This window comes from Aquila chrysaetos, chromosome 12 (assembly GCF_900496995.4).
Source record: "Aquila chrysaetos chrysaetos chromosome 12, bAquChr1.4, whole genome shotgun sequence".
NCBI lineage: Eukaryota > Metazoa > Chordata > Aves > Accipitriformes > Accipitridae > Aquila > Aquila chrysaetos.
In genome coordinates this window covers 9,438,393-9,450,883 of record NC_044015.1, presented here as the reverse complement: position 1 = coordinate 9,450,883, position 12,491 = coordinate 9,438,393, and the positions used below count along the sequence as shown (strand labels likewise).

General features: G+C 52.7%; 1 protein-coding gene across 1 annotated transcript in view; it reads left to right on the top strand.

The window, feature by feature from the left end:
- CACNA1E (calcium voltage-gated channel subunit alpha1 E) overlaps window positions 1-12,491 on the top strand; it is a 173,040-nt gene that overhangs the window by 55,037 nt on the left and 105,512 nt on the right. The window contains exon 3 of the mRNA XM_041127951.1: window positions 2,863-3,307. Within this exon, the coding sequence (XP_040983885.1) occupies window positions 2,889-3,307 (419 nt within the window). The 5' untranslated portion in view covers window positions 2,863-2,888. The remainder of the gene's footprint in view (window positions 1-2,862; window positions 3,308-12,491) is intronic.

The window sequence follows — 12,491 nt, the reverse complement described above, 5'->3', positions numbered from 1 at the left end:
CCTATAACATGCAACTCAAATCGTGGGTTCCAACAAGGCTCTACAGAGAGATCTGGACAGGCTGGATCGATGGGCCGAGGCCAATCGTATGAAGTTCAACAAGGCCAAGTGCCGGGTCCTGCACTTGGGTCACAGCAACCCCATGCAGCGCTACAGGCTTGGGGAAGAGTGGCTGGAAAGCTGCCCGGCAGAGAAAGACCTGGGGGTGCTGGTTGACAGCCGGCTGAATATGAGCCAGCAGTGTGTCCAGGTGGCCGAGAAGGCCAAAGGCATCCTGGCCTGTATCAGAAATAGTGTGGCCAGCAGGAGCAGGGAGGCGATTGTTCCCCTGTACTCGGCACTGGTGAGGCTGCACCTCGAGTACTGTGTTCAATTTTGTGCCCCTCGCTACAGGAAAGACATTGAGGTGCTGGAGCGTGTCCAGAGAAGGGCAACCAAGTTGGTGAGGGGCCTGGAGCACAAGTCTTATGAGGAGCGGCTGAGGGAGCTGGGGCTGTTCAGTCTAGAGAAGAGGAGGCTGAGGGGAGACCTTATCGCTCTCTACAAATACCTGAAGGGGGGTTGTAGTGAGGTGGGTGCTGGCTGGAGATAGGATGAGAGGAAATAGCCTCAAGTTGCGGCAAGGGAGATTTAGGTTAGATATTAGGAAAAATGTCTTTACTGAGAGGGTTGTCAGGCATTGGAACAGGCTGCCCAGGGAAGTAGTTGAGTCACCGTCCCTGGAGGTATTCAAAAAGTGAATAGACAGGGTACTCTAGAACATGGTTTAGAGGGCATGGATGATGGTTGGACTCGATGGTCTTGAAGGTCCTTTCCAACCTAAATGATTCTATGATTCTATAATTTAAAGGCATATCCATTACAGTCTCCATCCCTCGTCCCTTTGGGCCAAGTTATAGGGTTTCACATTTCAATGAACTCCTCCCCTTGCTCCTAGCCTGGCTAGCAACAAGGGGTTCCTGCTATAGTAATTCCCATAACATGCAACTCAAATCCCAGGTTACAGCAATTTACAGGAAAGGCATAGGTTAGGAAAATGAGAAATTGTAAAGGTACATAGGACTGGATTGAAAAAGTAAGTAATTAATGCCTTTAAAACAGTAAGTCACATGGGTAAGCAGAGTAGTGAAGTGAAGAATCTGTTTATAGCTTTCAGTGGGAGCAGCCAAACTCTTCTTATTGATGTGCTAATTAATTTACTGAGGCTGTTACTGGTAGTTGCCTTTTTCTTTCTGGAGAGCTTGCCAAGGGGTAAGTAGGCCTTGGGCCGGACAGGTTTAAATTTGGGGGCAGCTTTAGACACTTCCTATTTGCAGCACAGTGCCACAGACCTGAAGAAGATGGGATGCTTCCCTGGCTGGGCCGTGCACCCCTTCCCCTGTGGTGTGGGGATGTCAGGCTGATTTGGGCTAGCATGGGGGACGCTCTGTTTTGTCCTCTTTTGCTCTTGACTCCTTCCCCCCCTTCCCCCCCCCTATGTATTTTATTTTTGCTCCTGCTGTGGTGATTTCCCAGCTTTTTTCCTGACTGCTGTTCTTGTCTCCCTGTTTGCTCTGGAGGAGTTCAGGTGTCTCCAAACAATGCCCTGGGAAGGGGTTAAGATGACTGATGTGCTCAATTTGCTGTATTATTGCTGTATTTCAGGGAGTTTAAATGCTCCTTTCCCTTGCTAGGTTGTTTCCCCCTGTGTCAGGGATGTAGTTAGGAAGGGAGTGACAGCGTGGGTGTGAAGCACCGGCTGCCTTGCTCTTCTCTGTCATACCCTCTTTCACCTCCATCATGGGCAAGCGCGGGGCGGGGGGGGAATTTCATGGACTGCTGGAGCGAAGCCCTTCCTACAGCAATAGTGTGCTGAATGGATATTCTCCAACAGGAGAATAAAGCATTTAACCACAACAAGGCTTTGGGTGTATTCTCAGACACAAGCATCTCCTGTCTGTAAAGCATCATCTATTTTTCTTAGCTGAAAAGTGTTGCTCAGCATCGTGTTTCTGGCAGCTTTCCTGCGCCTTTCGTTCCGATGTGCAGCTCCCGAGTCAAAGCTGTGCTGATATTTCCACATCCAGCCTCCAAAGCTGCTGCCTGTCTCTGCCAAGTTGCCTGGCCACCATCCCATGAGTGTGGGGCTGGAGAGGTGTCATGGATGCTCCGGCCAGGGATGCTCCAGCGCTGTGCCCACCTGGGAGGCAGCGTGCGAGGACACTGCACCATCTGCTGGCATGTGTGCCGCTTGCATGGCCCTTGCCTGCATGGGCAGCTGAGTGCGGGCAGCGCTTGGCATTGGCCAGCTTTTTCGCGAGTGCATGGCTGCCTGCTGGGCTGGGTGAGGATGGCCGCCCTGGGGGTTACTGGGTTGTGCTCCTAGCTGAGCTGTGCCACGCTAGCCCTTTTTATTCCTCCCGACCCCCTGCAAAAGGAAAAAACCACCCAAAAGAGGAAAAAAAAAAAAAAAAAAAAAAAAGGGTAAAAGCAGTGCAGGGGTGGTTTGATCCAGGTCTCCCGAGTCTCCTCTTTTCCCATCTGTGAGACAGCGTGGGGGCTCATCATGTTGTGGTCCGGCCGTGGGGAGCTGTGCTGCTCTGGGGACCCCTGGAAGGACTGGCTGCGGGGTCAGAGAGCTGCAGGTTCAAGAGGTGTAGGGCTGCCCAGACTGGGAAGGAGGAGGAAAGCGGTAATGCAGGAGGTGCTACCCTTTGCCCTAGGCTCGGGGGTCTAATGTTATGAGCCCTGTGCCTGGTTTGAGAGGGTCTAGCTCAGCACACCCGGGAGAAACGGGCCTTTCAGCTGGGGTGGGAGGGAGGGAATTGGGGAGCAAATGGAGCAAAGCCCTGAGCCTCCTCTCTCTGTCTTGTGCCCCTTCAGAGTGATGAGCTACAACAGCACCAAAGATGCTGGGATTCGGCACGTGCTCCGTCAGCGCCCCGGCGCCGGGCAGGGGGGCTGAGCTGGACCCTGCCTCCCCCCGCTATGTCCTGGCCCTGCCCGAAGAGGAGACGTGGCGCAAGCACCGGCTCGGTCTCATGCAAACCACCCAGTCCTGCAACTTGCTGGAGCCCGAGAGCCTGGCCGAGGCCCTGGTCTCGCGCGCCGCCAGCTTCGATGCCCTCTACGAGCCCCGGCCCCGGGATGCCGATGCCGGCACGGAGACGGGCAGCGCCTTCGATCTGGGGCTCGGCCAGTACGTCCCTGTGAGCCCGGACGTTATCAAGCGCCGGCGGGGAGGGCTGATCGAGCAGAGGGACATTATCAAGGCGCACGAAGCGCACAAGATGCAGAGCACGCCGCAGGCGCGGAGGAAGGAGTGGGAGTAAGTACCGGAGAGCCCCCAGCCCAGGTGGGCAGCCGGGGGGAGCGGGAGCGTTCCCTGTTCTCCGTGGGGCTGGGGGGGGGGGGCTGTGGGGTGTCATGGTGGTGTCACCCCTGCGGAGCAGCCAACACCAGCCATGCTTGATCTCCTGGCACTCTTGAGCTGGGCTGCTTTTCCCCATCACCTTTGTTTTCCAGGGAGGATTTTTAAAGGCAGGGAATGACTTGAAACACAGGGAATGAGATTCCCCCCCCTCCCACCCTGCCAAACCTCTTCTGGGTCCTTTCCTCTCCCTGTGCTTTTAAAACTGATGGTGGTCCTGCCTCCAGCACCTGGGGCCTTGTGCAGCGCCTGTCCTGCCCTGGGGCTCGGCACATCCCGCAGGTCCTGCAGGGCTTGGGCTGCTCTGAGCCGGCTGGACTGCGGTGTTTTTCTGATGGGGTGAGTTTGCGGGGTGCGTGCGAGAGATGGAGAGAGATAGTGGCGTGCCGTGTACGGGAGGTGAGCGTTTTGTCGGCCAAAGCGGTGGGAGATGCCTCTCGGCTCTGAGCTGGATGGTGGCATCTGATGGGAATGGTGCAAAAAGGCCTCTGTGGATGAGGGGGTTCCCAAAATTGTGGGGCAGTTAGTGAGATGTAGAGGAAACTTGGAAGTCCTCCATCATGGAAGTCTTCAAGATAGTTTCCCTTGGCTGCAGTGAGGCTTTTGGATGCATTTAGGGTTATTGCCTTCTGCTTTTACTGTGGCTTGAGCCCTGCTGTGAGGGGATTTGTATTTAATCCTAAAAAGTGGCCAAGTCTCCCTGAATCAGAGCAAGCTGGAGGCATTATTGAACTTGGGAAAACAGAAGAGAAGTGCTTGGCAGAGCTAGAACCCGCTCATTTTACTTATTATTTTCCTTTAATTAACTTCTTCCCACAGTTTGCCTTGGTGCTGTGAGAAAACCCCAGCTCCAAGTCCTGGATTATTTTCCCTTGCCTGGCATTCACTGCGCAACCAAGGCTGCAGCCACACGCTTCAGTCCTGCATTTAAATTACAAGGTTCCCCCTCTTGTGTCTACTCGGCAAAATTGCCTGGGATAAGCTGCTGCAGAACATCCTGCTCCAATATTGCCGGTCTAGAGCAGCTCCTTGCCTAATACAATCAGTGTATTATAAAACACCTGAAGGAGGTGGGAGCCCCTATATTAGTTAGATGTGGTGTGTTGCTTTGGTGAGATCCAGGTCAGTGGTCTGCTCGTTTGAAGCGGGTAGGGTTTCTTTGGGATGCTCTGCATGATAAAATTGCTTGTGATAATGCTGAGGCTGCTCCTGACTTTTTTTTGGAGGGCAGCCCATCAGTGAGACTCGGTGCTCATCCCTTTGTGCCCAGGGAACCTCCTGGCCGGTGACTCAGGAAGCCCCACGCAGGGGAAATAAATTGACATATGGGCTCGGCAAGTGCTCGGTGCCTTGTTATCTTTCGCAGCTCACCGGGGATGCCAGATGAATAAATCATGGCCGGGCAGGAAGCAGAGGGATGGCCTCGTTAATTGTCGGCTGGTGGAGCGAGTTCCTAGAACGGCTGCTCGCTAATTAACTGCCTGGATGACTACAGCTCTATTTTGTGGCAGGGAGATGAAGCCGGAGCCTTTCGTGCTCGTACCGCGCGGGATGTGCCCCTTTCGCTGCCTTTGGCTGCTTCATCTAGCAGTAACTCAAACACAAAGCCTAATATTTCTGTCTTTGAGGCAATGGGAATATGTAGACGGCTGTGCTGGCTGCTGCCATCCCAACCTGTTAAATTGGGTATTTCCCCAGCCTGGTAGGGCCCAAACTTTGCATTTCCCAGCTCCCGGATGCCTGGTTTTGGCATTTCAACCCACTTTACAATGGTTTTGTGGGTGTGTGTGGGAAGTCATGTCTAAGGCAGGTGTCCCTGAGATTTGAGATGGGCTGCCCTCCCTTTACCAGGCTCGTCGCTGTCAGGGTCTGGCCATGGGGCTCTCTCCTTGCAGATGCCCAAGCCCGCAGCCCGGTAGCCACGCCGCAGGACGTGGACATGTTTGTGCTTTGCAGAAGTCCCCCGTGCCAGGGGGATGCCGGGCTCTGGCACCGATGGCAGAGCCCGTGGACTTGGCAGACCTTGTGTCCCCCACCGAGGACCCCGCTGCCCATCCTGGCCAGGTCCCTTCCCACGGAGCCAGCGATCTCGGCACAGCAGGCTGAGCCCCAGAGGGCTGGATCTGTGGCTCTCCAAAAGTTAGGTGCCCTGATACCCCTTTAGCCTGCAAAACCCACATGCCAGGGGCTCCTGCTTTAGCATCAGACTCATAAACCAGTGATGTTTCCCCAAAAACTTTGCTAAAGCCCAGGCCAGTGTGCAGAGCCAGTAACCCTGTTACTGTGGATGCTCTCTGGGACTAGATGGATAGCATGTGGGGGAGTAAAAGCGAATTAATTTCCTTATCTATAATTTTATTAGTAATAATGCAATTTCCCTGTGATTTAATTTTCAGAAGGGCCCATCTCCTATGCTTTGAATCGCCCTAGGGGCTTTTGCCTGGGAGGTCTGGCTCTGTCTCTCCCGGTGAGCAGTAGAGTCGCTCTTTTCCCATGGCCCCGGCATGGCGGTGGGCATTAGATGGAACATGGGGAACCTGGAAAATGGCTTTTCTGCGCAATTTTGAGCTGTGGCAGACCCAGGGGCATGGCTGGCTTGCCCACGGGTCAGGGCAGGCCCAGAATAACTGATTTTTAAATTTTTTTTTTTTTCCCCTTGTTGCCAAAACCTGGTGAGTTAAGCCAGGGTAGTTCAGAGAGGTCTGCACCTCCTTCTTAAGGCTTCTGCAGAGTTTTTGGTTAAACACTGTGCTCCGAGTGCCATCTGTCTTGCATGAATTAACTCTGACATGCATTTCAGCACCCGCCGCCTTGCTCAGGGCTCCAGGAGCAACTCAGTAGCTGCTGGAGATCCCCTTGGGCTCCTGTTTGCCAGCGGTGGCTGGGGGGTGTGCGGTGGGGTGGGCACGGGGAGAGAGTGCTGCCTGTGCCTCTCCTCTGCCACATGAGAGACTTCTGCTCCCCTGGAGCAGCTTTGTCTTTGCAGATGCGGTATTCCTGGAGTGCAGCCAGATGTTGTGTGCAGCCGCTGTCATGCTGGGTTGATAGGGAAGAGAAGCAAAGGCTTTTTCTTAGTCACCAGCATTAGCATTGGCAGGTCTGACCCTTACCAGGACTCCATCTCTGCTGCCTTTTGCCGCTGAAAAAAGCCCACAAGTGAAATGTGCTTGCCCCTTAAGATGGAATAAGCATAGGAGGGGGCAAATGCTCTTTTCTCTGGTTTTTTTCATGGGGAAACTGAGGCAGAGAGCAGAAAAGACCATCTGCTAAGTGCATCTGGGGCAGTGGCTCTGTAGAAGGCTTAATTTTATGGTGAAGGCTGCATGTACCAGGCCACTTTCTTTTTGACTAAGGGAATTAAGTCCAAGGCAGACACTAAAACCCATTTCCAGAGTCCTGGCTGGATGCCCTGCAGAGATATCTGCTGCACTTCAAGGCTTGCCATGCTGCTGCTGCATGGAGTGGTTGTGGTTGAATTACCAGTGTCTTTGCCACATACTTGTGGCAGCATCATTTGGACTATGTCTGGCTGAGAACTCAAAAGAAAAGCTCCTTGTCAAAATAAGTGAACGGGGAACTTCCTGTGGCTTCTCCAGGCTGAGTAGCTGCTTCTTTAGCTGATGGTAAGGACAGGTAGAGCCACCCAGGGAACACCCCAGAAAAGCCTCAAGCTGAGTTTGCGGCAAGCAGGACCCAAACCTGCCTTGCATGGCTTAAAACCACACGTGCATGGATATTTGTTGAGTTTAGCTTGAGCAGTTTGGGGAATGCAAGCTGTGCTCTCATTTTGGAATGATATCTACAGCAAGGATGCATGGAAAAGCCTGATTTCCAGAGACTGGGCAGGGACCGTGGGAGCAGAGGAGACCAGAAGGAAAGCAGCTGGGCCTTGGTACAGTTTGGAGGTGATAGTGTGGAGGTGTGATGCTGTAACTCAGCGTTGGAGTACCTGGGGCTCAAGGGTGATGGGCTGCAAGTTTCAGTGTGCTGTGGGAAGCGGTGCACTCTGCTCACAGTACAGGACAGTGCTCCTAAAGGATCATTAAAAGCGATCTCCTCTCTTGTAGCATCTTAGACTTGATGGCTTTGATACTAGGAGCTTGCTAGATCTCTCTTGTGTGTTATGATCTGTAGTGAGATCTCCATAGCCCATCTGGGAGCCTGTGGTCCATGGAGCAGCAGGGCAGGAGAGCTTTCTGCTGCTTGCTCAGATCCATACCTGCAACGCAGACCGTGGGGAGCCTTTTGGGCTGCAGCGTAACATTACTGCAACTCTGCTTTCACGCGGTTTTATTGGAAGAAGTAAGAGAACAGAAGAAACTGTGAAAATGCACAGGGTGTTGCTAACAGATCTCGGGGGCTCTTTACAACTTGGCAGTCTCTGTCTGGTTATGTGCACATTCTGCATCCCAGATTACAAATGAAGATTACTTTTTTTTATCTCCGCCCCCCCCCCCCCCCCCCCCTCCCAGTGCTGAATGAGACAAAGGCCCCCCTTGGTGTGTGCTGAGCTGCCAGTTCCATTGCTGCTTCCCGGCATATTCCCCAGTGCGTCGCACCGTCTGGGTTTAACTGGCTGCAGTGATGGAGAGGGCAGGAGCGCACATGGGGCTGCACTGCCACTTGTTCCTTGGTGCTGGTGAGGCTGTCTGGGAAATATCCCTGGGCTGGGGCTGCTTTGGCAGCAGCGTGGCCCTGGCTGGACCAGTGCCCATCACCCTGGCCCTCCTCGGACCTGCAGGAAAGGGACAAGCCCCAGGATGGCTCTGAGTTGCCGTCACCGATGCCGGTAGTTCTGCGGCACAGTTTTGGGAGAGGTGTTGGATGTAGTGGGTGTTGCTGCTGTGCTGTAAGCAGCAGCCCTGGTCTGTGCAGCAGCTCCTGCCCACCCGAGTGGGCTCCGTGGGGGGCTGCTCGGTGCCATCCTGCCCCAGCGTGAGGCTGGGGGTGAGGGGCTGGAGGAAGGTGCTGGCTCTTGGCTGCAGCACTGACGTTGGGAGGGAGGGACCTATGAAATGGCAGCTCTTGCTCCCCCATAGGTGCTGCCAGGGAGGGAGAAGATGCCCCAGCATCCCCTCCTGGTCTTGGCTCTGGCACTAGTGTTGTCGTGGTTTAACCCCAGCCAGCAACTAAGCACCACGCAGCCGCTCACTCACTCCCCCCCCACCCAGTAAGATGGGGGAGAAAATCGGGAAAAAGAAGCAAAAGCCATGGGTTGAGATAAGAACGGTTTAATAGAACAGAAAAGAAGAAACTAATAATGATAATGATAACACTAATAAAATGACAACAGCAATAATGAAAGGATTGGAATATACAAATGATGCGCAGTGCAATTGCTCACCACCCGCCGACTGGCACCCCGCTAGTCCCCGAGCGGCGATTCCCCGCTCCCACTTCCCAGTTCCTAAACTAGATGGGACGTCCCATGGTATGGAATACCCTGTTGGCCAGTTTGGGTCAGCTGTCCTGGCTGTGTCCTGTGCCAACTTCTTGTGCCCCTCCAGCTTTCTCGCTGGCTGGGCATGAGAAGCTGAAAAATCCTTGACATTAGTCTAAACACTACTTAGCAACAACTGAAAACATCAGTGTTATCAACATTCTTCTCATACTGAACTCAAAACATAGCACCGTACCAGCTACTAGGAAGACAGTTAACTCTATCCCAGCTGAAACTAGGACAAGTGTCCAGTACCTGTCACCCCTCCTCATGCCTTCCTCCCTGACCCTGCCCTGGGAGGTAGATGACTTTCCTCTTCCAACACCTCAAAGACCTGACAACAGTGTCAGTCGCTGTCAGGGGCAGCTTAGCCACGTCCTTCTCCACCGCGGGCTTCTGTTCAGACGTCTGCTGCCATGTGCCCGGGAGCCTGGGGAAGCTGGGCAGGAAGGTCGGGTCAGTGCAGGCAGCTGGCAGGAGCTGTGGGGGCTCTGCTGGTGAAAGCCTTGAGAAGTCGGTGACAGGCGAAGCCAGTCTCCTGTAGTGGGGAGCATCCTTCATGGAGATACACCCGTGTCTCCTATGCAAGTCCTCTGCAACCCAGGGCAAAGAAATTAACGTCTCCGAGAGCCTAATGAGTGCCTCTCAGTTCAGATGACTCTCCCTGCTTCTGTTTTACCCTGCAAGAGTAGCAAGGCAGTTAATAGAAAGGGCTGTGGATGTGCTAAACCCAGGGGCACTGAAATACAGCTTTTATTATGGTAACTTGGCCTTGAGCAGCAGAGGAGCATCTCTCCTAGAAGTATCTGCCCAGGACCTCCCTGTGCTGTCCCCCCTTCAGTGCAGACCAAAGTTTTGACGCATGGGGAGGAGATTTTTTTTCTGACCCGGGATGAACTCGAGTTCTGCTGAATGTCCTGGTGACAGCACAGAAATAGCAGTATCTTTCCCTGCACTGCCTCAAAGTCTGGGTTTCTGGCACAGCCTGGATGAAGAATTCCCTTTCTGAGTTAATTCAGGTGACTTTGCAAAGCTTCCCAAGGGCTGCCGGGAGGGTGGGCAGTTACGGTCGGTCCCAGCCTTCCTGCATGGCTGAGGCTGCTCTACTAGGGAGCTGGGCTGGTTAGGAGCCGGTTGCTGAACATGGAGGACAAGGCGATTCCTGGCCTCACATTTTGTCACTGCATCCTGGCATGTCTTGTTCCTGCTTCCCTTGCTGGAGTCTCAGCTGCAGGTGTCGGGATGGTTCGTTAGTGCATCTCAGGACTGCATTGAAGCCATGCACTTCAGCCATGCTGAGGCTGGTTGTGCTTTCCAGGAACCAGCGTTCGATGAGAGCTTCCCCCTTGGCCTGGGGCTGGCCACAGCTCAGAAGCACAGAATTGCTGGGAGGCAGTGAGGTGGGAAAGAACCTCAAGCAGGGTCAGCTGGAGCAGGCTGCCCAGGACCACGTCCAGCCAGGTTTTTAGTATCTCTCCAAGGATGGAGACTCCACAACCTCTCCGGGCAACCTGTCCCAAATACTCAGTCCCCCTCACAGTCAAAAAGTTTATTCCTGTGTATTGATTGAGTTTCTTTTATTGCAGTTTGTGCCCATTGCCTCTTGTCCAGTTACTGGGGATGTCCTGGTTTCGGCTGGGATAGATTTGATTGTCTTCCTAGTAGCTGGTGCAGTGCTATGTTTTGAGTTCAGTATGAGAAGAATGTTGATAACACTGATGTTTTCAGTTGTTTCTAAGTCTAAAGTCAAGGATTTTTCAGCTTCTCATGCCCAGCCAGAGAAAGCTGGAGGGGCACAAGAAGTTGGCACAGGACACAGCCAGGGCACCTGACCCAAAGTGGCCAGAGGGGTATTCCAGACCATGGGACGTCACATCTAGCATAGGAACTGGGGAGCGTGGGGGCGGGGGATTGCCACTTGGGCATTAACTGGGCGTCAATCGGCAGGTGGTGAGCAATTGCACTGTGCATCATTTGTATATTCCAGTCCTTTTATTATTACTACTGTCATTTTATTAGTGTTATCATTATCATTATTAGTTTCTTCTTTTCTGTTCTATTAAACCATTCTTATCTCAACCCACGAATTTTACTTCTTTTCCCGATTTTCTCCCCCATCCCACTGGGTGGGGGGGGAGTGAGCAAGCGGCTGCATGGTGCTTAGTTGCTGGCTGAGGTTAAACCATGACAGGGAGCCACAAAGAAGAGCCTGGCTCTGCTTTTATTCCCTACTGTCAGGTATTCGTATGCATTGGTAAGATCTGCTCTGAGCCTTTTCCAACCAGGCTGAGCAGGCCCAGGTCTCCCAGCCTCTCTTTGTAGAGCACATGCTCCACTCCTTTAGTCACCTTTGCTGGCGTTGCTCCAGTAAGTCCATGTCTCTCCTGTCTGGCGTGGGGCACAGCAGTCTGGATGTGTCTCACCAGCGCTGAGCGGAGGGAAAGGGTCACCTCCTCAACCTGCTGGCAATGCTTTGCTTGATGCAGCCCAAGGAGGCTGTCGCTCTCCTTTGCTGCAAGACCACACTGCTGGCTCATGGCCAATTTGGTTGGTGTCCACCAGGTCCCTCGGGGCTTTCTCTGCCAAGCTGCTCCCCAGCCTCCACGGACTGGGTTGTTCTTCCCCAAGTGCAAGACTTGGCATTTCCCATGAAGCTGAATTTCATGCTGTTCCTCTGCCTGTTTCTCCAGGCTGTCAAAGTCCCGCTGGATGGCAGCACAACACTCTGCTTTATCAGTCCCGGTTTTATATCATCTTCCTGCACTGCGAGTGTGATTCGGTGCAGCATGCGTGCAATGAAACTTCTGCTATTCGATACTCTCTTGCACCCTCATCCTTTCCCTCCCCTGGAATAATCCAACCTGTTCCCCTCTCCCAGTCAGCCCCCAGCTGTCCCTATGTAATTCTGATGGAGGGCTGTCTGCTGGACAGATGTTTGTGGGAGAGGTTCTTCCCAGCCTCTCAAATTTTTATGGTTCACATTATTTTCCATTTACGGTTTCTAAGGTGTAGTACATCCTTCCCTGCTAATGTATATTTAGGAGATGACAAGGTCATAAGATAATTTAGGGTAGAAGGGACCTCAGGAAGTCTAGTCTGATCAGACTATAACCTACTTTTAATTTAACTCTGTTTTACATTTTAAAACACGTCTTGAGCATGTTTTACATTTTAAAACGTAGATGACTTCTTGCTGCATGCTCCCAAAATGGCATTTTCTTAATTTCAAACTGCATAGTTTTCAAACTTGGGAAAGGTTTTTGAAAGTTTGGTGAAAACCCAGCTGTGAAGATTAGTGCACAACCTGTCCCTAGAGAGACTTGTTCCTTGCAGTCTTATCTGTACCATGGAATTGGTACTTCCACCTAATTGCACAAGTGAACGCCAATGTGAAATTCCTACTGCATGTGGGGGGCACTCAGTTCAGCTGTCTCTGAAGGGTTACAGGCTTTTCTGCACTTGCCAGTTCATCCTTCCTAGTTCAAAAGGTGTTTGTTGTGTTTGTGCGTGACAAACGTTAATCCCTGGCTTGGACCGCTTGTGCTACCTGAGAGCTGAAAAAAAATCCACGTGAAAAGTTAGGAAGGTCCCGGACGTTGTACTAAAGTAGCTTTCAAATGTGGCTCTTGATTTCCCAAGGTG